Source organism: Heterodontus francisci, chromosome 27, assembly GCF_036365525.1.
Source record: "Heterodontus francisci isolate sHetFra1 chromosome 27, sHetFra1.hap1, whole genome shotgun sequence".
Classification (NCBI taxonomy): domain Eukaryota; kingdom Metazoa; phylum Chordata; class Chondrichthyes; order Heterodontiformes; family Heterodontidae; genus Heterodontus; species Heterodontus francisci.
In genome coordinates this window covers 12,932,898-12,957,192 of record NC_090397.1, presented here as the reverse complement: position 1 = coordinate 12,957,192, position 24,295 = coordinate 12,932,898, and the positions used below count along the sequence as shown (strand labels likewise).

The 24,295-nt window shown below is 43.0% G+C and overlaps 1 protein-coding gene across 2 annotated transcripts in view; it reads left to right on the top strand.

Annotated features, from left to right (window-relative positions):
• The first annotated feature begins 14,474 nt into the window (after positions 1-14,474).
• sspn (sarcospan (Kras oncogene-associated gene)) overlaps positions 14,475-24,295 on the top strand; it is a 107,896-nt gene continuing 98,075 nt past the window's right edge. For both annotated transcript variants that reach the window (XM_068059697.1, XM_068059696.1), the window contains exon 1: positions 14,475-14,905. In XM_068059697.1, the coding sequence (XP_067915798.1) occupies positions 14,615-14,905 (291 nt within the window). In that variant the 5' untranslated portion in view covers positions 14,475-14,614. The remainder of the gene's footprint in view (positions 14,906-24,295) is intronic.

Below are 24,295 nucleotides of genomic sequence, written 5' to 3'. Positions count from 1 at the left end.
CAATGACACCCACATCCTGAGTGTGAATAATAAACGAATGTGACTATTTTACACTTTGCTATGTAGAGTGCCTGATCACAGCTGCTGCAATAGATTAACTTTCTAGTTAATCTTCTGCCCCATAGTGGGTCCATCCTTTATAGCTTTGGCATATTGCCATTTCAAACTCTCGTGTCCTGAATGTCAGTCTGCGGTTGCTGTGAGACCAGCATCTAGTCTCTCCATGACTAACATGCTACTCAAAGAAAGAAAGATTTGCATTTATATAGCACCTTTAACGATAACCAGACGGCAAAGCGTTTTCCAGCCAATTAAGTATTTTTGAAGTGTAGTCACTGTTGTAATGTAGAAAACGTGAAACCAAACCAAATGTCAGTGGAAAACTCATCAATATCTGGAAAATAGCCCCGCAATGTTACAGGAAATACTTCTCCCTTGCTTTATTAACTCGCTGTTTATGTATAGCAGGCAAACACTTCAAAAAAACTTACATTTTACCATTAATAACATGACAGTGCATATGAAAACACTCATTAAAATTCATTTTTACTTTAAGTGGCTACTGTAAGTCATCAGCGCCAACTCATGACTTATCCAATATGCCTCACTTACAGTGTTACTTAACATATTCACCATTAGTCATGACATAGTCTCCATATATTGTTACATTTTGGCATTCCCAATGAATCAGCAAAACTAGAAATAGAAACTAACTCCCTGACAAATTATTGAAAGATGAAGGACTGGGTGAAGTTCCTCATTTAATGAAAAAGGAGAATGACTCCATCATTAACAGCCCACTAACGTACTTGTACTTTTAGAAAGCACGCATTTAAAAGCCGTGCACTGTCACAGTTTTGGAGAAGGTTATTAGCATGTTCCTGTGTTGCTTCAATGTTTCAATGCTTCAGTACAGATAACTCTGTTTCCCCCAGTATCACGATCAATATTGCTGCGTCTACCATGCTGGTAGAGGTGGGATTTTTGTTGCATGAATCATACAAGCATATGGTTAGCTGTTCAGTGGCCTGGGCGACACAGGAGCATCTTCCAAAGTGTGTACACAAACGCAGCAGTACAGCAGGAGCAGAGTTGGAAGTGATGATTGGACAGAAAGACAACAATTGGAGGTCATTAACATAAAAAATTGCAGCTGGCAAGAGGTCATTGGAGTAATGGAGAAAGCACCAGGAACAACTATCTAATGAGTTCTTTTTATGTTGTCTGATGCAACATAAATGAGATGCATGGAGTCCAGTAGGTTGAAGATCTCAAACAAGTTTATTAACAGTTAACTATCATATACAGTACAGAGCTAACTATTTACATGACCTGCTTCTAGGCGTTACAGTTACAAAGTGAGAGTGGCTTGTAGTCACATGACTACATCCTGGCACTTAGCTCATTAGCATACTAAGATCTTAAAGGGGCATCACTCTTAAAGGCAATCATACAAGAAGCTAGAGAGAAAAGAAGAGCAGAGAGCAGGAACAGAGTAACATAAAGAAAGCAGGAGCAATAACAGAAAGCAGGACGAGAGTAACACAGAGAAAGGAGCAACAACAGAGAGCAAGAACAATATAACAACATAAGATATAGGAGCAGGAGTAGGCCATATGGTCCCTCAAGCCTGCCTCGCTATTCAATAATATCACGGTTGAACTTCTACATCAATTCCACTATCCTACCCTCTCCCCATATTCCTTAATTCCCTTAGTGCCCATAAATCTATCAATCTCAGTTTTGAATATACTCATCGACTGAGCATCTACCAACCTCTGGGGTAGAGAATTCCAAAGATTCACAACCCTCTGAGTGAAGAAATTTCTCATCCCAGTCCTAAATGGCCAGTTCCTTATCCTGAGATTATGACCCCAATTTCTAGTCTCTCCAGTCAGGGGAAATATCTTCGCAGCATCTAGCCTGTCAAATTCTCTAAGAATTTTATATGTTTCATTTTTCTAAACTCCAGAGAGTATAGGCCCATTCTACTCAATCTCTCCTCATCAGACAATCCTGCCATCCCAGGATTCAGTCTAATGAACATTTGTCGCACCTCCTCCAAGGCAAGTATATTTTTCCTTATGTAAGGAGACCAAAACTGTATGTAGTACTCTGGGTATGGTCTCACTAAAGCCCTGTACAATTGCAGCAAAACTTCCTTACTCTTGTACTCCAGCCTTCTTGTAATAAAGGCTAACATGCCATTTCCCTGCCTATTACTTGCTGTACCTGCAATTTAACCTGCATTTTAACTTTCTATGATTTGTATATAAGGACACGCAAAACCCTCTGAATACCAACATTTACTAGACTCTCACCTTTTAGAAAATATTGAGCTTTTCCATTTTTCTGAGCAAGTGGATAATTTCACAATTCCCCACATTATACTCCATCTGCCAACCTCTTGCTCAATTGCTTAACCAGTCTGTATTTCTTTGAAGCCTCTTTGCGTCCTCCTCACAGCTTACTTTCCAAACAAGCTTTGCATCATCAGAAAACTTGGATATATTACACTCTGTGCCCTCATCTAAGTCATTGATATAGAATGCAAATAGCTGAGACCCCAGTACTGATCCTTGCTGTCCTCCACTAATTACACCCTGCCATCCCGAAAAGGACACTTTTTCCTACTCTCTGTTTTCTGTCCATTAACCAATCCTCAATTCATGTTAATATATTACTCCAATCCCATGAGCCCATATTTTTTGTGTCAACCTCTTGTGTGGTACCTTATCGAATGCCTTTTGAAAATCCAAATATGCTACGTCGACTGGTTTCCCCTTATCTACCCTGTAAGTTACACACTTATTTTTTGTGTCAACCTCTTGTGTGGTACCTTATCGAATGCCTTTTGAAAATCCAAATATGCTACGTCGACTGGTTTCCCCTTATCTACCCTGTAAGTTACACACTCAAAAAAATTCTAATAGATTTGTCAAACATGATTTCCTTTTCATAAAACCACGTTGTCTCTGCCTAATCATATTGTGATTTTCTAAATGCCTTGTTAACATTTTTCATACCACTGATGTTAGACCAAGTGGCCTATAGTTCCCTCCCTTCTCTCTCCCTCCCTTCTTGAACAGCAGAGTTACATTTGCTACCTTCCAATTCATGGGGACCATAATAGAATCTAGGGAATTCTGGAAGATCAAAACCAATGCATCCACTATCTAGGCAGCCAACTCTTTTAAAACCCTAGGATATAGGCCATCAGGCCCAGAGGATTTTTCAGCTTTTAGTCCCATTAATTTCTCCAGTACTTTTTCTTTACTAATATTAATTATTTTAAATTCCTCATTCTCATTAGACCCTGGTTCCCCGTAATTTCTGGTATGCTCTTTGTGTCTTCTGCTATGAAGACAGACACAAAATATTTGTTTAGCATCTTTGCCACTTCCATATTCCCCATTATAATTTCTCCTGGCTCTGCCTCGAAAGGACCCATGTATACTTTCGCTGATCTCTTCCTTTTTACATATTTGTAAAAGCTCTTACAATCTGTTTTTATATTGCTAGTTTATTCTCATATTCTGTTTTCTCTCCCTTTATCAATTTCTGGTCAGCCACAACACTTTTTGAAATCATTATAAGCTTCTTTTAATCTAATACAACCTTAACTTCCCTAGCTAGCCATGGCTGTATCACTTTTCCAGTGGAGCTTTTATTCCTCAGGGTTGACAAGTGAGGCAAGTAGGCCATGGCAGAGGTAACCTGAGAACCCTTCCCCTATTGTGTCTTGCAAGAAAAAAAAGAAAAGTGAACCAGACAAGTTTTAATGCAAATTACTGACATTGTCTGGAACAACACTACCTTTCCACCATTAAGCATCACCGCCCCCCCACCCCACCCCTGCAGCCTGCATCTTCAGTCCTTGACTAGCAGATTGCAGGGGAAGGGAGCCACAGAGCTCTTGCTGTGAAGGAGGAAACAAACCTCTAGAACTATTGCCTGCAATTCCTTTGCCACATGGGATCTCCAGGATAATTCCTGTGTCCTGAATAACCACCTGTGCAGCAAGTGCCTCCAGTTGCTCAGACTCGAGCTCTGGGTTTCTGAGCTTCAGGAGTGGCTGGGGGGTCACTGCAGAGCATATGGGAGGATGAGAATTTCCTGGAGTGCATGTTCCAGGAGGTGGTCATCCTGCAGCTACAGAATGTTCAGGAGGATAGTAAGTGGGGGGCCATCCAGCAGGGTAGGAAGAGGCAGGAAGTGCAAGAATCCTTTGGAGGTATGGCACTCTCCAACCAGTTTTTAGTGCTGAATACCAGTGAGGGAGACAAAACCTTGGGGGAGTGCAGTCTGGAGCACTATGAGATAAATGACTGCACATGCCAGCACAGTAAAGTGTAGAAAAGCAGCAAGCTTAGGGGTTTGATAAACAGTGGGACAGCCAGTTGTTTCTGTGTCCCGCATAGAATATAACCTGCCAGGTTAAAAGATGGGTGCAGACTATTTTGAAGGGGGAAGAGGAACAGCCAGAAGTTGTGGTCCATGTGGGAACCAATAACATAGGAGGGAAAAGGGTTGAGGTCCTGCAGTCAGAGTTTCAGGAGCTAGGGGGAAAGTTAAGACACAGCATTTCAAAGATAGTAATCTCTGGAATACTCCCCAGTGCCACATGCTGGTGTGTATAGGAATAGTAGGGAAAAACAGGTTAATGCGTAGCTGGAGAAATGGTGCAGGAGCGCTTCAGATTGCTGGAGCATAAGCAGCAGTTCTGGAGCAGAAGGGATATTTTCAGGGTGGATGGGTTGCACCTTAACAGACCTCGCAGGAAAGTTAACTAGTATGTGGGGAAAGGTTTAAATTAATTTGACAGGGGGAGAGGTACCAGGATGAAACATTGGAGAGGAGAAATAAGGTGCACAGAGGACTAGAAGTGACAATTGCCACTAGAGTAAAGAATAGTTCAGAAACAGGAAGGTTCAGCCAGGGGCAAATGCAAAGCAGTCAAGGATGGGTTGAGAGTGCCTGTACATAATTGTGTGGAGTGTGGTTAATAAGGTTGCTGAGCTGTATCCACACGTCACCAATGGGACTTATAGTGGCAATAAGACAACTAGATCAAAGAAGGGGAGGATTGAGAACTTAATGGGCTAAAAATTGGCTTACTTCTTTTTTCAGGTGCAGTGATCATGATTCATGACATGCCCACACTCGTTCTATTGGAGGTGGGCAGCACGTAAATTTGATGTTGCCACCTCATTACCATGATTATAGCTTTGCGCCGAGCATCTGCCGCACTGCTGGTTCCGAGCAGCGTGTGCTAATAGCATGTGGTACAGGAAGCCTTCTGCTCTTGAAGACACACTGTCCCTTTTAAAGGGAGGCCACGATGAATAATATTTAAAAAATGGAAAATGAAACACCAGTGCAGAGAGAGGGATGCAGGGTGATGGATGCGCACCAGAGACCTTCATGGTGGAAGTGGGCAGGAGGAGAGACGCCATGTTCCCGCAGGGGGTCAGGAAACCCTCAAGGACCACCCTCAAAAGAGAGTGGGAGCAGGTGGCCAGAGAGGTCAATATCGGAGCCACATCCAGATACTCCACCTCACCCTCACGTACCTACCAATGCTGCCATCCTCACACCCACCTCTCACTGCCTCCACATACCTCCAGCTATTGAGCTGTGGCAGGCACATTATCCAAATGCAGTGCTGTATACTAACTGACATTCTGCCCTCTCTCATGCAGGATAAGGTGGCACACAGTAGAAGGGAGCAGAGCAGAGCTGGTGAGGAATAAGGAGTCCTGCATCTCCTGAGCCCGACAGAGGAGCTGGCTCTCAGCATCATAGGGGCGGCTGTGACAGAGCCTGTGTCATTCGGAATCACTGAGAAGAGTGAAGGTGAAAGTATTCTCCTGCCTTATGCCCCCTCTCACCTCCCAGCTCACCCTCTTCCTGCTATCTGGCATGATGAGCAAGCTGCTGCTGATGATGTGACCACGGATCTCTTGCTTTCCACCCCACCCCCGCTTTTCTCACACCATCTTTCCCCTTCTGATTTCCTGCTGTCAGGCGCCCAAGAACTGCTGCCTGCTCAGACTGAGCAGCCCAACGAGGAGACAGAGAGAGAGCGAGAGAGAGCAACAGTACAGCACTGATGAAGAGGCCCCATCATTTGATCTGACACTCGCAGCCACCAGCTCAGATACTGGCACTGAGCGGACCTTGGAGCCTACGATAGAGTTGGGATCAGTACATAGCGAGTCACTGGGCATGAGTGGGTTGAAACCACTCCAGGGGTAATGGATGGTTCATTTACAACATCACCGGAGGACAAGGTCACAGATGAGGACCTTGATGGGGTGGCATGCAGGAAAGCACTGATAGGCATGCACACCAAGATGCAGGATGCATTGGCTGGCCTGCCAAGCAGCCTCCTGTCACTATCAAGATGCATGAATACACCTCCAACTTAGCAGAGGGCATGCACAGAGATTGCCCTCTCCACAGCCTCTGCTCCATCTCATTGTTGTGCTGCAGACCCAGAGGCACTGCAACTGCAGCCTCCATACTTGTTGCAGTCTTTGTGTGGGTAGGTCACCAGGTCCTCTGCAATCCCTATGAGGATGCAGCAACTGGCCGTCCCCTGTCCAGGAACTCACCACAACAACCCCAGAGGTACTCCACAGTACTTCCAGACACTTTACTATAGCAGAGGTTCTTCAAAATTAACTTTATATACAGCACATCGTGCAGGGCCCATCTTGCAGCTTGACACTTGTTCTTTGCAGAGTGATGTGTGAATTCTTTCATGGACCCCCGTGGTCCAAATTAGGAAGTTTGGCATCACAACAGCTGGTAGGGCTGTGTGACATCAGGATATCACTGATTCAGTTGACCCACTCGCAGGGACACCCATGCAGGTTCCCCTCTCAAGAGGGCGCGCCATGCAGGAAGCAGTTGGCAGCGCAGCATGCGCCTCCACGGGGCACGAAGATTACATAGCGCCACAAATTTGCATCTACAATACTTGGCTACAATGTATAGGGAAAGAAAAAAGGACAGGGGTGGCAGTATTGACAAAAGAAACTAGTATCACACTGGAGGTGGATGATGTAGTTGAGGGACCATAGGCATAGTCTACTTAGTTAGAATTAAGGAACAGTAGAGGAGCTATTACATTACTGTGTGTATACTATCAGCACTAAATAATGGGAGGGGGATAGTGGAGCAAATTTGCAGGCAAATTGCGGAAAGATGCAAGAACTACAGAATAATGATAGTAGGGGACTTCAATTATCCTAACATAGAGTGGAATAGTAACAGTGTAAAGGGCAAAGAGAGGAAGGAATTCTTAAAATGTGTACAAGAGAACATTTGTGATCAGTGTGTTTCCAGCCTGAGAGTGGAAGCAGTGCTGGATCTAGTTCTGGGGAAAGAAATTGGGCCAGTTTCAGTGGGAGAGCATTTGGAAAAGGACAATCAAGTGTAAAAATACTTAACTGGAGGACAGCTAACTTCAGTGAATTGAAAAGGGATCAAAAAAAAATTGGTAGACAAAACAGTAATTGAACAATGGGAGGCCATGGTTCAGGTACAGAATAAATACATTCCTATGATGGGGAAAGGAAAGGCATCCAAAGGTAAAGCTCTCCGGATGAAAAGAGGTGAAAAAGAGACAGAAAAAGGAGGCTTATGGCAATTGTAAGCTTCATAATACAGTTGAGAACCAAGCTGAATATAGAAATATATATAGAATATATAATAAAGGAAATAAGAGATACAAAGAGACAGTATTTGAGTGGATTAGTGACTAACATAAAAGACTACCCAAAACTCTTTTATAAACACATAAATAATAAAAGCTTAGTTGAAGGGAGGGTGCGCCTGATTGGGACAAGAAAGGAAGCCTTCTTGTGCAGGCAGATGGCATGGCTGTGGTACTAAATGAACATTTTGCATCTGTATTCACTAGAGAAGAGGATGCTCCCAAATTAGCAGTAAGGAATGAGGCAGCAGTGAGACTGGATAGGATAAAAATGGGGAAAGAGGATGTACTTAAATGTTTGGTAGTCCTCAAAGTGTAAAAGTCACCCGGTCCATTTGGGACGCATCCTAGGTCCTGAGGGAACTAAGAGTTGTAATTGTGGAGCCTCTGGCCACAATCTTCCAATCCTGCTAAGATATGGAGTGATGCCAGAGGACTGGAGGATTGCAAATGTTACACCCCTGTTTAAAAAAGAGCAGAGAGCTAAGCCGCAGACCAGTCAGCCCTAATGTCAGTGGTGGGGAAACCTTTACAGACAATAATGTGGGAGAAAACTAATTGGTATTTGGAAAAGTATGGGATAATAAATGAAAAACTACATGGATTTGTTAAAGGCAAATTGTATTTTACTAACTTGACTGAGTTCTTTGGTGAAGTAACAGAGAGGGTTGATGAGGATAGTCCTGTTGATATTGTGTATATGGATATTCAAAAGGCTTTTGGTAAATTACCACATAAGAGACTTGTCAGCAAAATTGAAGCTCATGCCATTAAAGTGACTGTTGCAGAAAGAATATAAAAGTGGCTAAGGGACAGAAAGCAGAGAGTAGTAGTGTATGGTTGTTTGTCACACTGGAGGGAAGTGTGCAGTGGTCTCCACCCCAGGGTCAGTATTGGGATCACTGCTCCTTTTGATATATACTAATGACCTGGACTTGGATATGCAGGGCATAATTTCAAAGTTTGCTAACTCAGAAATACAGAGAAACATGAAGTGATACATTTTGGTCAGAAGAATGAGAAGAGGCAATATGAACTAAATGATGTAATTTAAAAAGGCTGCAGGAGAACAGCGACCCGGGGTGTTTGTACACAAATCTTTGAAGGTGGTAGGGAATGTTAAGAAGGCTGTTAAAAAAGCATAGGAATCCTTGTCTTTATTAATAGAGGCACAGAGTACAAAAGCAAGGAAGTTATGCTAAACCTTTATAAAACCCTGGTTAGGCCTGAGCTGGTGCATTGTGTTCAACTCTGGGCATCGCAGCTTAGGAAGGATGCCAAGGCCTTGGAGAGGGTGCAGAAGAGATTTACTAGAATGATACCAGGGATGAGGGACTTCAGTTATGTTAGGAGATTTAAGAAACTGGGACTGTTCTCCTTGGAGCAGAGAAGGTTAAGAGGAGATTTGATAGAGGTGTTCAAAATTATGTATAGTTTTGATAGAGTAAATAAGAAGAAACACTTTCCAGTGGCAGAAGGTCAGTAACCAGAGGACATAGACTTAAGGTGATTGGCAAAAGAACCAGAAGCAACATGAGGAAACTTTCTTATGCATCGAGTTGTTCTGATCTGGAAGGCACAGCCTGAAAAGGTCATGAAAGCAAATTCAATAGCAATTGACTAAAGGGAATTGGATACAGAGTGGAAGGGAAAAAATACAGGGTTCTGGAGAAAAAGCAGAGAAGTGGCATTAATTGGATAGCTCTACTAAGGACTGGCACAGGCACAATTGGCTGTTCCTTCTGTGCTGTATCATTCTGTGAATTTTATCCTGCTCTGTAAGGATAGCAGTGCCGTTGACTGAGATTGGTGTACTCCATCATCAGTTGTCTGGTACAAGCAAGATGTTATGAAAACCCCACCTGCCAAATGGGGAATATTAATTTCATCAATTGGAACTTGTCTGAGACTTTTACTGGAAATTGTTACAAATAACTTTTTAAAAAGAACAGCTAGTGGCCAAGATGACCATGTTTGCATTTGAAACACCAAAGGATTGGACTGAGACAAACATGATTGACTCAGCCTAGCCAGAACAATGGGGTGCTTTCTGATTCAATTGCCTGAGATAACCTTGTCAATGTGCTCGTCAAGAGCCATCGACACCCATTGACTTTGAAAGAGCCAAACCCTCACCAAGTATGTCTGGGTAGCCTGAGGGGAGAGCCTTGAATTTCAGAGAAAATTCCAGAAGAACCTCTTTAAAACACAAAGAGGTGGTCATGTCATGTGACTGCCTGTGCAACTCTGGAAGATTGTGAGTTGTGACTCATAAGGGAGACAGTACTGGAAGTGATCAAGGGAACAGCTCTCTCTCTCTCTTCCTCTCTCCAGTAGAGATCCAGAGAAACCTTAGCTTCCTCTGGTAAAGCCAAGTCTACCGACCCCTACAACCAACAACGGGGATACAAGCAAGTCTGCAACCGTGCACGTGGCCCAGCAAGGACTTCAGGACTAGAATTTCAACTAAAGACTCTGAGACGACTGAACTGTATTTCAATTCCATTTATTACAAACTCTATTCCATCCTCCCAACTTGATTTTTCCCTCTGTAATCTATTTGTGTGTGTGTGGCTCATGTGGGTATGGATGCATCGCATATTTTAGTAATTTTAACCGGTTCAGAGTGATAAGGATAATGAACTTACATCTTTCTTGTTTAAACTTAAGACAACCTGTCTGATTGGTTCATTTGCAACTATATTAGAGGAACAGGTGCAAGTGCTCACTGAGCTGGGTAATTCAATCACTGTATTATAAAAGGATAAACCCTGTTGCTATCAAACCAGAGAAGGGCGAAAGGGGAGCCTGAGACCCCCTCCTCACCTGGTTGTAACACAAGGCAATGCCACATAATCTGGAGTGAGATACTTCAGTGCAACTCAGATCAGATCTGAGATCAGAAAAGCTAGTTTTGTCCTTAGATAATGAAGCAGTCCATGCCTGCATGCAGAAAGATCTGCATTGATAAGTGCAAGTAACATATACACCATACAAATGCCAGACAATGACCATTTCCAACAAGAGAAAGTCTAATCATTTCCCCTTGTCTATGGATGTTATTTATATGGACTTCCAGAGGCCCTCATAAGAGACTGTTAGCTAAGGTTGAAGCTCATGGAATTGAAGGCAATTTAGCAATTTATTGACCTGGTTAGGAAATTGACTGAGTGGCAGTAGACATAGTATAGGGGTAATGGGCAGATATTCTAATTGGCAGGATGTGACTAGTGGTGTCCCAAAAGGATCTGTGTTGGGGCCCAACTATTCACTGTATTTATTAACCATTGAGATAGAAAGCCACATATCCAAATTTTCTGATGGCACAAAGATAGGCAGCATTGTAAAGCAGTGTAGATGGAAGCATAAAATTACAAAAAGATATTGATAGTTTAAGTGAATGGGCAAAACTGTGGCAAAATGGATTTCAATGTAGGAAAATGTGAGGTCATTGACTTTGGACCTAAAAAGGATAGAACAGGGTATTTTCTAAATGACAAAAAGCTAGAATCAGTGGAGGTCCAAAGACACTTGGGTGTCGAGGTACATAGATCACTAAAATGTCATGAACAGGTACAGAAAATAATCAAATCTAATAGAATGTTGGTCTTTATATCTAGAGGACTAGAATACAAAGGGGTAGAATTCATGCTTCAGCATTACAAAAACCTGGGTATACCACACCTGGAATACTGTGAGCAGTTCTGGGAACCACACTTTAGGAAGAATATATTGGCTTTGGAGGGAGTGCAGTGTAGATTTACCAGAATGATGCCTGGACTCCAGGTTTTTAAAAATATTTGTTCATGGGATGTGGGCGTCGCTGGCTAGGCCAGCACTTATTGCCCATCCCTAATTGCCCTTCAGAAGGTGGTGGTCAGCTGCCCTCTTGAACCACTGCAGTACTTGGGGTGTAGGTACACCCACAGTGCTGTTTAATTCTGAGGAGAGATTAAACAAACTAGGGTTGTATTCCCTGGAATTCAGAAGGTTAAAGGATGACGTAAGCAGAGTTTTCAAAATATTTAGGGGAACAGATAGGGTAAATAGAAAGAAACTATTTCCACTGGTTGGGGAGTCTGAGACAACGGGGCATTGGCTAAAAATTAGAACCAGACCTTTCAGGAGTGAATTAAAGAAATACTTCGAAAAGGATGGTAGAATTTTGAACTCTCTTCCGCAAACAAAAGTTGATGGTGGATCAATGGTTAATTTTAAATCTGAGATTGATAGATTTTTGTTAACCAAAGGCATTATGGGATATGGGGCAAAGGCAGGTACATAGAGTTAGGTCACAGATCAGCCATGATGTCATTGAATGGTAGAACAGGCCTGAGGGCTAAATGGCTTACTCCTGTTCCTATGTTCACATTCAATTGCAGTACCATCATTGAATTTTTTAAAAATTCATTCATGGGATGTGGGCGTCGCTGGCCAGGCCAGCATTTATTGCCCATCCCTAATTGCCCTTGCGAAGGTGGTGGTGAGCTGCCTTCTTGAACCACTGCAGTTCATGTGGGGTAGGTACACCCACAGTGCTGTTAGGAAGGGAGTTCCAGGATTTTGACCCAGCGACAGTGAAGGAACGGCGATATAGTTCCAAGTCAGGATGGTGTGTGACTTGGAGGGGAACTTGCAGGTGGTGGTGTTCCCATGTATTTGCTGCCCTTGTCCTTCTAGTTGGTAGAGGTTGCAGGTTTGGAAGGTGCTGTCGAAGGAGCCTTGGTGCATTGCTGCAGTGCATTTTGTAGATGGTACACACTGCTGCCACTGTGCGTCGGTGGTGGAGGGAGTGAATGTCCCCAACCATCAACATCCTGGGGGGCTTACCATTAACCAGAAATTTAACTGGACCAACCATGTAAGTACTGCGGCTACAAGAGCAGATAAGAGGGTGGGAATTCTGCAGCGAGTCACACCTCACATTCACCTCCTGACTCTGCAGTCTTGTCACCATCTACTAGACACAAGTCAGGAGTGTGATGGAATACTCTCTACTTGCCTGGATAAGTTCAGCTCCAACAACACTCGAGAAGCTCAACACCATCCAGGACAAAGCAGCCAGCTTGATCAGCACCCTATCCACTACCTTAAACATTCACTCCCTCCACCACTGGCACACAGTGGCAGCAGTGAGTACCATATACAAGATGCACTGCATCAACTCACCCAGACTTCTTTGACAGCACCTCCCAATCCCACTACCATCTAGAAGGACAAGGGTAGCAGATGGTTGGGGACATCATCACCTGCAAGTTCCCCTCCAAGTCACACAACATCCTGACTTGCAAATATGTCAATGGATACAAAATTAGTTGAGTGACAAGAAACAGAGAGTAGTTGTGAACAGTTGGTTTTGAGCTGGAGAAAAGTATATAGTGGGGTTCCCAGGGTCGCTATTAGGATCCCTGATTTTCTTGATATATATTAATGACATAGACTTTGGTGTACAGGACACAATTTCAAAATTTGCGGATGACACAAAACTTGGACGTATTGTGAACTGGGAGGATAGTAATAAACTTCAAGAGGGCATAGGCAGGCTGATGGAATGGGTGGATACGAGCCAGATGAAATTTAATGTCTAAGAGTGAAGTGATTCATTTTGGTAGGAAGAACAAGGAGAGGCAATATAAAGGGTGCAATTCTAAAGTGGATGCAGAAGCAGAGGGACTATTGAAGGGTGCAGGGCAGGTTGAGAAAGCAGTAAATAAAGCGTACGTGATCCTGGGCTTTGTAAAGAGGGGCATAGGGTAGAAAAGCAAAGAAGTTATGAAAAACCTGTATAAAACTCTGGTTCTGTCTCAGCTGGAGTATTGTGCCCTGCTCTGGGCATCACACTTTAGGAAGGATGTGAAGACATTAGAGACGGTGCAGACAAGATTCACAGGAATGGTTCCAGGGATGAGGGACTTCAGTTAGGCGGCTAGGTTGGAGAAGCTGGGGCTGTTCACCTTGACGAAGAGAAGATTAAGAGGAGATTTGATAGAGGTGTTCAAAATCGTGAGGGGTCAGGATAGGGTAGATAGGGAGAAACTGTTCCCATTGGTGGAAGGATCCAGAACCTGAGGCCACCAATTTACGGTGATTGGCAAAAGAAGCAACAGTGACATGAGGAAAAACCTTTTTACACAGCAAGTGGTTCGGATCTGGAATGCACTGCCTAAGAGTAATGTGGAGGCAGATTCAATTGAGGCCTTCAAAAGGGGATTGGCTAATTATCTGAAGAGAAAAACATTGCAGGGCTATGGGGACATAGGCAGGAGAGTAGGACAAGGTGAGAAAGCTGGGGCAGACATGATCACCAAATTGCCTCCTTCTGTGCTGTAACCATTCTATGATTCGATGTTGCTGGATCAAAATCCTGGAACTCCCTTCCTATCAGCACTGTGGGTGTACCCACACCAGATGGACTGTAGTGGTTCAAGAGATGGCTCAAGGGCAATTAGGAATGGGTGATAAGTGCCGGTCGCGTCCGCATATTGAGAATGAATTTAAAAAACTACAGGCTAAACATAAACTTTTTTGTTGTATTTTCCAGTTAGATTCTCTATTCCATTGTGGAACTGTAAACTACCGAAGAATTGGTCTTTTTCTCTCCCGCCTCTTTTTACCGAATGCAAATAACAAGCGTTTGAGCTGATTGGAGTTTGTGCAGACCCCTCTGAGTGCCCATTCTGTGGGGTGTTTGAGTCCCCCTCGCCTTCCCCCTCCTGTTGCTCTATATGTGGGATCCGAAGGGCTGAGAACTGCCCCTAAATGATTTCCATATTTGTCCAGACTCGGCAAAGGACTGTAATCGATTTGAAACAACATCCTAAGTTCACACATCATTTTCACCAATTCTGTTCTCTTTTAAAGCACACATAACAAATAAAATAATCAGAAACCATGGGAACGGACGATCAAAAGAAGAAAAAACAGGACAAAGCCGGGGAGACCAAGAAAACCGAGCCGGTGAAAGAGAAAAGCGGAGCGGCGGCGAAGGAGAAGGGCAGGGAAGCAGATGCCAAAGCAGGAGGGGATGAAGACTCTCATAAGTGCTGTGGCTGTCGCTTCCCCGTTATAATCGCGTTACTGCAACTGGTCCTGGGCATTGCCATTGCAGTGGTCGCCTTCATAATGAAAAGTATCAGCTCCTCCTTGCTGGCCAGAGACACCCCGTACTGGGTTGGCATCATTGTAAGCTGTGTTTTTTTTAATATAAAAGTATATAAAATCATTGCCTTTTGCAATCTGCTTCATGACTCACATTATTGCATACCCACGGTCGCTCAAGGGAAAACGGAGCTAAATAATGCATGCTAGACATTATTGGTAAAACCGTTTAGATTTGCATTGTCAATATTGTATGAGCAAAGTGTTTGCCTTTCGGAGAAGTGACTGATTCTTATAGTGTTCTGGCACTGGGCTTCTCATAGCAAATAGAACCTTCTGTAAGCTGCGGCGGATACATTGCGTCTTGTGACAATCGCTAAGATACAATGTGGCATTGTGATTAAAGTCTGCAACAAAGTGTAACATTGTACTGAGAGCGAGACATGTAAATAAGAGGTCAGAGGGAAATGAGCTTTAACGAGGGCGCTAGTCTCTTCTGGAGATGTCATGCTGCTAACCAAAAGCACTGTGGGGGTATTTCTAAAAATATATACATAGAAAGCTATTTATTTTCATTCCCCTCATTATACTCAAACACTATGCAAACCTTTTGGTTATTCTCACCCGCTTTAAAAAAAAACAATATTCCGTAATACAACTTTCGCCAGTCTCGGGTAATTAACCAGACACCTATTGGAGTTTAGAGAAAGCCAAATAAATTCTGGCAGCCTTTTCCCTGGGGAGCTTGGAAAACAAACGGTATTGAATAATAAATAACAGTTGTGTTAAACTTCAGTTCAATTTTGGACATCATAGTGGGCGGGTTGGGGGAGTTTTGCGAGCATTATTGCTGTATGGTAGGAGTGAGGAATCTGAATTGTGTTTCGAATGGATAAAGCTAACATTTTCACAACAAGGTGCTTAAGTGTATTTTGCAACCATTATTCCAACACTGAAATAATTTAAAATCTTGCAACTGCATATACTTGTTGCCAACTTAATTGAAACTGCTAATGGAAATGTATCATGCTGTAAGTATACCCTCCTGCTAGTAGAGGCACTCCAGCGTCATCAGCAGGGTGCAATTGCAATGTGACAAGTTTACATAGGCAGTTTCCATTATAAATGTACAACTTTGCGGTGGGGCTGAACTATACCTGCACGGTTTGGTCCAGTTTCTGAACCCTGCTTCTCTTGAACACATTGACCCATTAAACTGCTGATCATCCAACTTCCACTCCTGGTCCCCATGTCAGCCGATATTGTAGACGGTTCTCTCTCTTCAGGTGTTCTCCCTCTCTTCTTTAAATTTGCCATTATTAACCCCCTCCTCAAAAAAACAATCCTTGAGCCCGCCGTCCTTGCAAACCTACTGTCTCATCTCCAATCTCCCTTTTCTCTCCAAAATCCATAAACGTGTTGTCGCCTCCCAAATCCATTCCCATCTTTCCTGAAACTCCATGTTTGAATTCCTCCAATCAGGTTTCTGCCCTGCCACAGTACTGAAACAGCTCTTATCAAAGTCACAAATAACATCCTATGGGACTGTGTCACTCCTCCTCCTTCCTGACCTGTCTGTAGCCTTTGGCACGGTTGACCACATCATCCTTCTTCAGCGACTCTCCACTGTCATCCATCTTGGTGGGACTGTTCTCACCTGGTTCCATTCTTAGCTATCTAATCGTAGCCAGAGAATCACTTGCAATGGCTTCTCTTCCTGCTCCCACATCGTTACCTCTAGTACCCAAGGATCTATCCTTGGCCCCCTCCTTTTTTTTGTTTATATGCTGCCCCTCGGTGACACCATCCGAAAGCACAACATTAGTTTACACATGTACGCTGACGACACTCAGTTGTACCTCACCACCACTTCTCTCAACTCCTCCACTGTTGCTAAATGATCAGACTGATTATCTGACATCCAGTACTGGATTAGCAGAAATTTCCTCCAATTAAATATTGGGAAGACTGATGACATTATTTCAAGCTTCCAACCTCACAATCGTGCCATCACTAAGACCACCTATTTCCACCCCTGTAACATTGCCAGATTTCGCCCGTCACAGCTCATCTGTTGCTGAAACCCTCATTCATGCCTTTGTTACCTCTAGACTTGACTATTCCAATGCACTCCTGGCTGGTCTCCCACATTCTACTCTCCGTAAACTTGAGGTCATCCAAAACTCTGCTGCCCAGGTCTTAACTCACACCAAACCCTTTCCCCTATCACCCCTGTCTTGATTTTAGAATTCTTTTCCTTGTTTTCAAATCCCTTCATGGCCTCACCCCTCCCTATCTCTGTAATCTCCAGCCCCACAATCCTCTGAGATATCTGCGTTGCTCAAATTCTGGCCTCTTGTGCATCCTTGATTTTAATTGCTCCACCATTGGTGGCTGCACCTTCAGTTGCCTCGGCCCCAAGCTTTGAAATATCTCTCTACACCTCTCTGCCTCTCCATCTCGCTTTCCTCCTTTAACGTGCTCCTTAAAACCTACTTCTTTTTTCAAGCTTCTGGTCGGTTATTCTCTGTGACCTTGTCCTATCTACACCTTCTCCTTTGTTATCTCTTGCCCCACCCCCACTTTACTTGCTTAAAACCATTCACATTTCTAATATTTGCCAGTTCTGAAGAAGGGTCACTGACCTGAAACGTTAACTCTGCTTCTCTCTCCACAGATGCTGCCAGACCTGCTGAGTGGTTCCAGCATTTCTTGTGTTTATTTTAGATTTCCAGCATCCGCAGTATTTTGCTTTTATCTTTGTTCAAGCTTTTGGTTAATTGACCCAATATCTCCTTTTGTGGCTCGGTGTTATACTTTGTTTTATAATGCTACTATGAAGCACCTTGGGATATTTCATTATGTTAAGGTGCTATATAAATATAAGTTGTTGTTGACTCACTGGGATTAATTTTAACTTTCAGCAATAGTATAAACTGGGTTATATTGCATCAGCTGCCCGTTATACACCTCTCTCGACTTTCATCTCCATTTAAGTCAATGGTTGTTAGAATACGCTTATTATAAAATCTTTCAGACCCTCATACCTTAAAACATGATTAAGGTTAATTGAGTAAATGGATTAAAAGGTATGGCGGTAAGTGAACAGTGGGAAACATTTTTTAAAAATTCAAAATGCTGAACAAAAATACATTCCATTGAAAAACAAAAACTTAGCAAGAAAGACTCATCCGTGGCTCACTCAGCAAGTTAAACGTGGCTTACAAATTTTCAAAAAATAGTAACAAGTCTGAGGATTGGGAGTGTTTTAGAAACCAGCAAAGGGCATCAAAAAGTTAGTAAAAAGGGAAAAAATAGAATGAGAGTAAACTGGCTAGAAATATAAAAACAGATTGTAAGAGCTCTTATAAGTATATAAAAAGGAAGAGAGTAGCTAAAGTAAACATTGGTCCTTTAGAAGCAGAGACAGGAGAAATTATAATGGGGAATGAAGAAATGGCAGAGGAGTTGAACAAATATTTTGTGTCTGTCTTCACAGTAGAAGACATAAGTTTCATACCAGAACTAGATGGTAACCTAGGGGCTAAAAAAGTGACAAAATTAAGGAAATTAATATCATCAGAGAAAACATATTAGAGAAACTTAAGGGACTAAAATCTGACAAATCTCCAGGACCTGATGGCCTACACCCTAGGGTTCTAAAAGAGAGAGCTGCAGAGATAGTGGATGCGCAATGATTTTCCAAATTTCCTTAGATTCGGAATGGTCCCATCAGATTGTAAGTTGGCAAATGTTACGCCGCTTTTCAAGAAAGGTGGGAGAGGGAAAACTGAACTAACTACAGGCAGTTAGCCCAACATCAATTATTGGGAAAATGCTGAAAACTATTATCAAGAAAGTCTAAACAATGGACTTAGAAAAGCATAGCATGGATAGAACAAGTCAATATGGCTTTACTAAAGGGAAATCCTTTTTGACAAATTTATTAGAGTTTTTTGAGGATGTAACTCGTCAGGTAGATAAAGGGGAATCAGTAGATGTTGTATACCCGGATTTCCAAAAGGCAAAAAGGCATTCAATGAGGTGCCACACAAAAAGTTGAGAGGCAAAATAAGGGCTCATGGAATTTGGGGATAATATATTAGCATAGATAGAGTATTGGTTAACAGACAGGAAGCAAAGAGTGGGCATAAATGGGGCATTTTCAAATTGACAGGCAGTAAATAGTGGAGTGCCGCAAGAATCAGTGCTGGGGCCTCAGCTGTTTACAATCTATATTAATGACTCAGATGAAGAGTCAGAAAGTAATACATCTAAGTCTGCTGATAATACAAAGCTCAGTGGAAAGGTAACCTGTGGGGAGGACACAGAGAGGCTGCAAAGAGATATAGACAGATTGTGAGGGGGCAACAAGATGGTAGATGGAGTATAATGTAGGGAAGTGTGACGTTGTTCATGTTGGTCGTAAGAATAGAAAAGCAGAATATTTTTTAAAAGGTGTGAAACTTGTAAATGTTGCTGCTCAAAGAGACGTGGGTGTGCTCGTACAAGGAACGCAGAAATTTAGCATGCAAGTACATCATGCAATAAGGAAGGCAAATGGCATATTGACCTTTATTGCAAGGGGATTGGAGTACAATAAGGAAGTATTGCTACAATAAAAACAGAAAACGCTGGAAATACTCAGCAGGTCTGGCAGCATCTGTGAAGAGAGAAGCAGAGTTAACGTTTCAGGTCTGTGACTTTTCATCAAGATTCTGAAGGGGCTGGATAGGGTAGATGCTGAGAATTGTTTCTGCTGGTCGGGGAATCTAAAACACACGGGCACAGTTTCAGGATAAGGGGTCAATCATTCAGGACTGAGATGAGGAGAAATTACTTCACTCAAAGGGTTGTGAATCTTTGGGATTCTCTACCCCAGAGGGTCGTGGATGCTCCAATTTGAATGCATTGAAGGGTGGGATAGACAGATTTTTAGTCTCAGGGACTCAAAGGGTATGGCAAGTGGGTGGGAAAGTGAAATTGAAGCCTAAGATCAGCCATGATTGTATTGAATGGTGGAGCAGGCTCGACGGGCTATATGGTCTACTCCTGCTCCTATTTCTTGTGTATATTTTGTCACAGATGCCAAGAAATCTTAAATGATTAAGGGACTGAATGATTTTACATTGTTTCTGATGCATAGGGTCATGGTCTCAGATTATGCTAGGAGTAATTGGCCAGTAATTGACCTCATAATATCCAATTAAACTGTGGCCTTGAAAGGACATGCTAAGTTATGCACAGCTGTCCCATAGCGACAGAATACATTGTGTGTTACATCGTAGAATACTCTTGTTCTTATAAACAGTAGATTAACCGATGTGAAGTGAGCAATGTCATGGGTTATCAGCTAATGTAAATGAATGCCTTCCAGTGACTCTGACCTTAGATTGATCACAGTAAGTCAGATGATGAATTGCTTACAATGTTGATTCTGCTGCTAAGATGTTGCGTTTAAGCATAACAATCAAATTGGTGTTAAGTGAGGTCATTCAGAGTTTAATTGCTAAGTGAGGAAAGTTTACAGATGAGAAGGACCATGTAAGAGTCAGGCTGGAGGTTAGAAGAACCCACGCTGAAAAATTTTCTTCTCACCAGGGTTATTTTTCATTTGTAATAAAATACATTGGGCATTATCTATTCTATTGTTCTTTCACCCTTGGGACCTTGGTTTGAATTCAACCCAGGCAGGGGGGAGGAAGTCGGATTCTGCATGTACGCTATAAACGTCCTAGAGGAAATAAACTGGGCAGTTTCAAGTCATTTCCTCGTAAGGTAGTGGCTTTCCAACTTTTCTGTGTGGATCATCTGCAAATATTGACACAGTCCTTGGGACCTCCTGTCCTAACTTTAAAAAGGCAGCGTCAACTACCCAAAGGGAAACAGTACAATCATTAAAGTGGGGGCTGAGGACGGGTGGGGGACTATTCCATTGTATTGCAACAGAAAGGATGTACAAGCAAAATCAGAAATCTGATGACTTCAGGGATCTCCTTTGCAGTTTGAAAGCTTTAAGGTACAAACCTGCTGATTTGTTTCCCTCCAAAAATATACTTTATTCATAAAATTTGTAACAGTACATTATGTAACAGTTCAAATTTGACATTACATAAAGTGTAATACAGATAAATTTCTTCCAATACAGTACATGAGGTGCCTCACTACACTTGCCATTACAGGTTATATTTACAATGTACATTTACATTTCATGTCAAAACATTTCCTGGTGCATACAGCCTGAGGGGTTTTACACGGTTTCCAGTCCCTCGGTATACTATGGTGGTCTTGAACAGTGGCCTTTCCTCATTAAGCCTCTGCAGCAGCTGCCCCAAGCTTATTGCATCCCTCAGCATGTAGTCCTGGACCTTAGAATGTGCCAGTCTGTAACACTCGGTTGTCAACAGCTCTTTGAACTGGAATACCAGCATGTTTCAGGCAGACCGAGTTAATAGTCATCCAGTGGCTGTTGATGTTTATCTCGGTGTGTGTCCCTGGAACAGCCCATAGAGTACAGAGTCCTGCGTTACAGAACTGCTTGGGATAAACCTTGACAAAAATCACTGCATCTCTTTCCAGACCTGCTTTGCAAAGGCACATTCCAGAAGGAGGTGGGCAATGGTCTCTTCCCACTGCAACCACCTCGAGGGCAGCATGCGTTGGTGCTGAGACTCTGGGCAGAAATTGTTTTCTTTCCAAAAATATACTTTATTCATTAAATTTGTAAAAACATATTGCAAAACAATTCAAATTGGACATTTCATAAAGTGCAATACAGATCAGTTTCTTTCAATGTAGTACATGAGGTGCCTCTGAGCAGGAATGGTTTGACACCAGCTAGCTGGATTAGTCATGCTTCATTAATATTCTGATCTGCAGCCAGTGTTCCCTGAGAAACATTACCTCCTGTCATACAGTGTTGCCAACTCTGCTTGGACATATTCCTGGAGGTTTCACCACATGACCTGCTACCTTCAGCTGCCTCACTGGTCACACTTTTTCCATCAATCGCCAAAACATCCATCCTCGTGGTTTACCACCTTTCTCCACCAATTTCAAGGCTGAATGATTGGATCATCCTTGACTGCCTGTTAAACAGCTTTTGTTTCCAATCTTGAATATTTTTATATTTAATAGATGAAAATGTTCAAAGAAAATTAAGAATTGTTCTAATTAACGCCATTGTGCTTTTTTTCCCCTGGGTGTTGTTTGCAGCAATGTCCAGGAGATTAATCTTTAATTCCTGGAGAATCTAGGACTATCCTGGAGGTAGGCAACTATATGTTTGTACGATATTGTGCTTCCAGAAACATGAGGGTAGCCCAGCTTCCAGCCTTCTTCCTGGCCACCAGACCACAACGTCATGTTCTGTTGTTCCTCTAGTTTTGACTCCATCGTAAATTGGCCTCTTCTAGTCATTTTAAAATTGAGTAAAATTGGGAAGGAATAATTTTTCAGAAAACCCAAATTGACACACTCCACAACACATTCAGCCATGTGTACAGGCGTAAATGAGGATTGAGAGTAAAAGTGGTCTTGGGCAATGATGCAAAACAGGCAATAACGAATTGGCTACCTGCCCGATTTACTTTTTCAATGGAGAAGAAATTTGAACAGGGTCTAAAACAAGTGGCTGATTCAATATCATCCACTTCGCGTTATCACCCAAGACAAACTCCACTCCTGGGAGGGTTGAGAGGGGGATTTTATGCTCTCCCCCGTGGGGAATTTGGAGGTGGGGAGAGTATTTAATGCGGCAGGATGATGGCGGGTGGGGACCCTGACACCTTCCTGCCTCCATCCTTATTAAATCAGTGGCAAGAAGGCCCGTGGATGGCTTTCCCGCCCCACCACCAATTGAGGCCCTTAATTGGGCAATTATTACCCAATTAAGGGCCTCATCCCGCCTCCACTGGTATTAGCCCAATGATAGGCAGGCCTGTCACTACACGGGGAGCACGGCAAGCAAACCCCGTGTGGATTGCTTGCCGGCTCTGGGGTGCAGGGGGGAGGTCCTTCGTTCAAAGGCACTTGGTGCCTTATCGAGGGACCCAGGATCGGGAAGTGGTGAGGGGGGGTGGCGGGGCCCTGCTGAGAGCCACACCCCTATCCTTGCTGCCAACCTTCCCTACATCTCCCTCCCCCACAACTTCCGCTTCATGAAACCCCTCCCGCTATGACTCACCCATGGCCTGTGTCCCTCGACGCTCCTGGGCCTCCACAGTGGCACTGTTCGGTAAAAGAGCTGCCAGTCTCTGATTGGGCGACAGTTCTCAGAACGCGGGGACTTCCATTGCCGGAGTCCTTAATCCCGGATAAGGCCCGCCGCTGTCCACTTAAGAGCCTAATTAGCACATTATACAGCGGGCCTTCCCCTGAGGAGGTGACCCAGGGCTCTCGCTGGCTCTTCAGCTGGTGGCCGAGACCCCATCACCTACATAAATCTCCCCCCGATGTCTCCAGTTTTCCATGTTTTTCATAGGACTGACAAAAAAGTTGGAGAGGAACAGTAAAAAACAATGGGAGGCAAAACATTTTGCGGGAGGAATCTTGGCAGTAATGGTCTTATTTTCAGCTAATGCAAATTCAAACAGATTGTAATGGATGGAATCGATCAAAATGCTGGATCTGATTTTTCCTAAATTGACCCAATTTGCTATACCTGTTACCCAGAGAGTGGTGAGAATGTGGAATTTGTTACTGTAGGGTGTGCTTGAGGCGAATAGTGTAGGTACAGTTAAGGGGAAGCTAGATAATTAAATGAGAGGGAAAGGAATAGAAGGATATGCTGAATGGGTGAGATAAAATATGGTAGAAGGTGGCTTGTGTGGAGCAAACATCAGTTGGGCCAAGTGGCCAGTTTTTCTATGTAATTTCTATGTAATCCTTAATTGCAAAAGGGACAGTTTGGTCCCAATTTGTGGCATTAAACTAGGTATCTGAGATCTCAAAGACTGCAAGAATGTCTAGAAAGGGAAAGATAGAAATTACATACACACTGTGGGCAGTTCTTTTCTGCTGTTAGGTTTAATGTACGTGGGTGGGAAATTTTAATCTGTGACTGTTTTTTAGTAAATGTATCAGAATATATCAGTTGAACCAGGTAGACTGAAACAACCCACTGGTGAGGAAAAAATTTATAGGTAATCTATTTAAATACGTCTGTATAGGATAGCTCAATCAGATTGAGTGACATGGAGGTTCCTTCAGTATTGAAAATAGAATACTTTAGAGAATTGTAGAGCAGTTAGCTTAATGTTGGTGGTAGGAATGATCATAGAATCATAGAGACTTACAGCTCAGGAGGCGGACATTCACCCCATCACCCCTGTGCGGGCTCTTCAGAAGAATAGTCATGCTTAGTCCCACATCCCGCTTTTTGTCCAGTTTCCTCTTAAAATTATTTATGGAATCAACTTCCACACGTTTTCAGGTGGAGCATTCCAGATCCCAACAACTCTGAGTGAGAAAAAT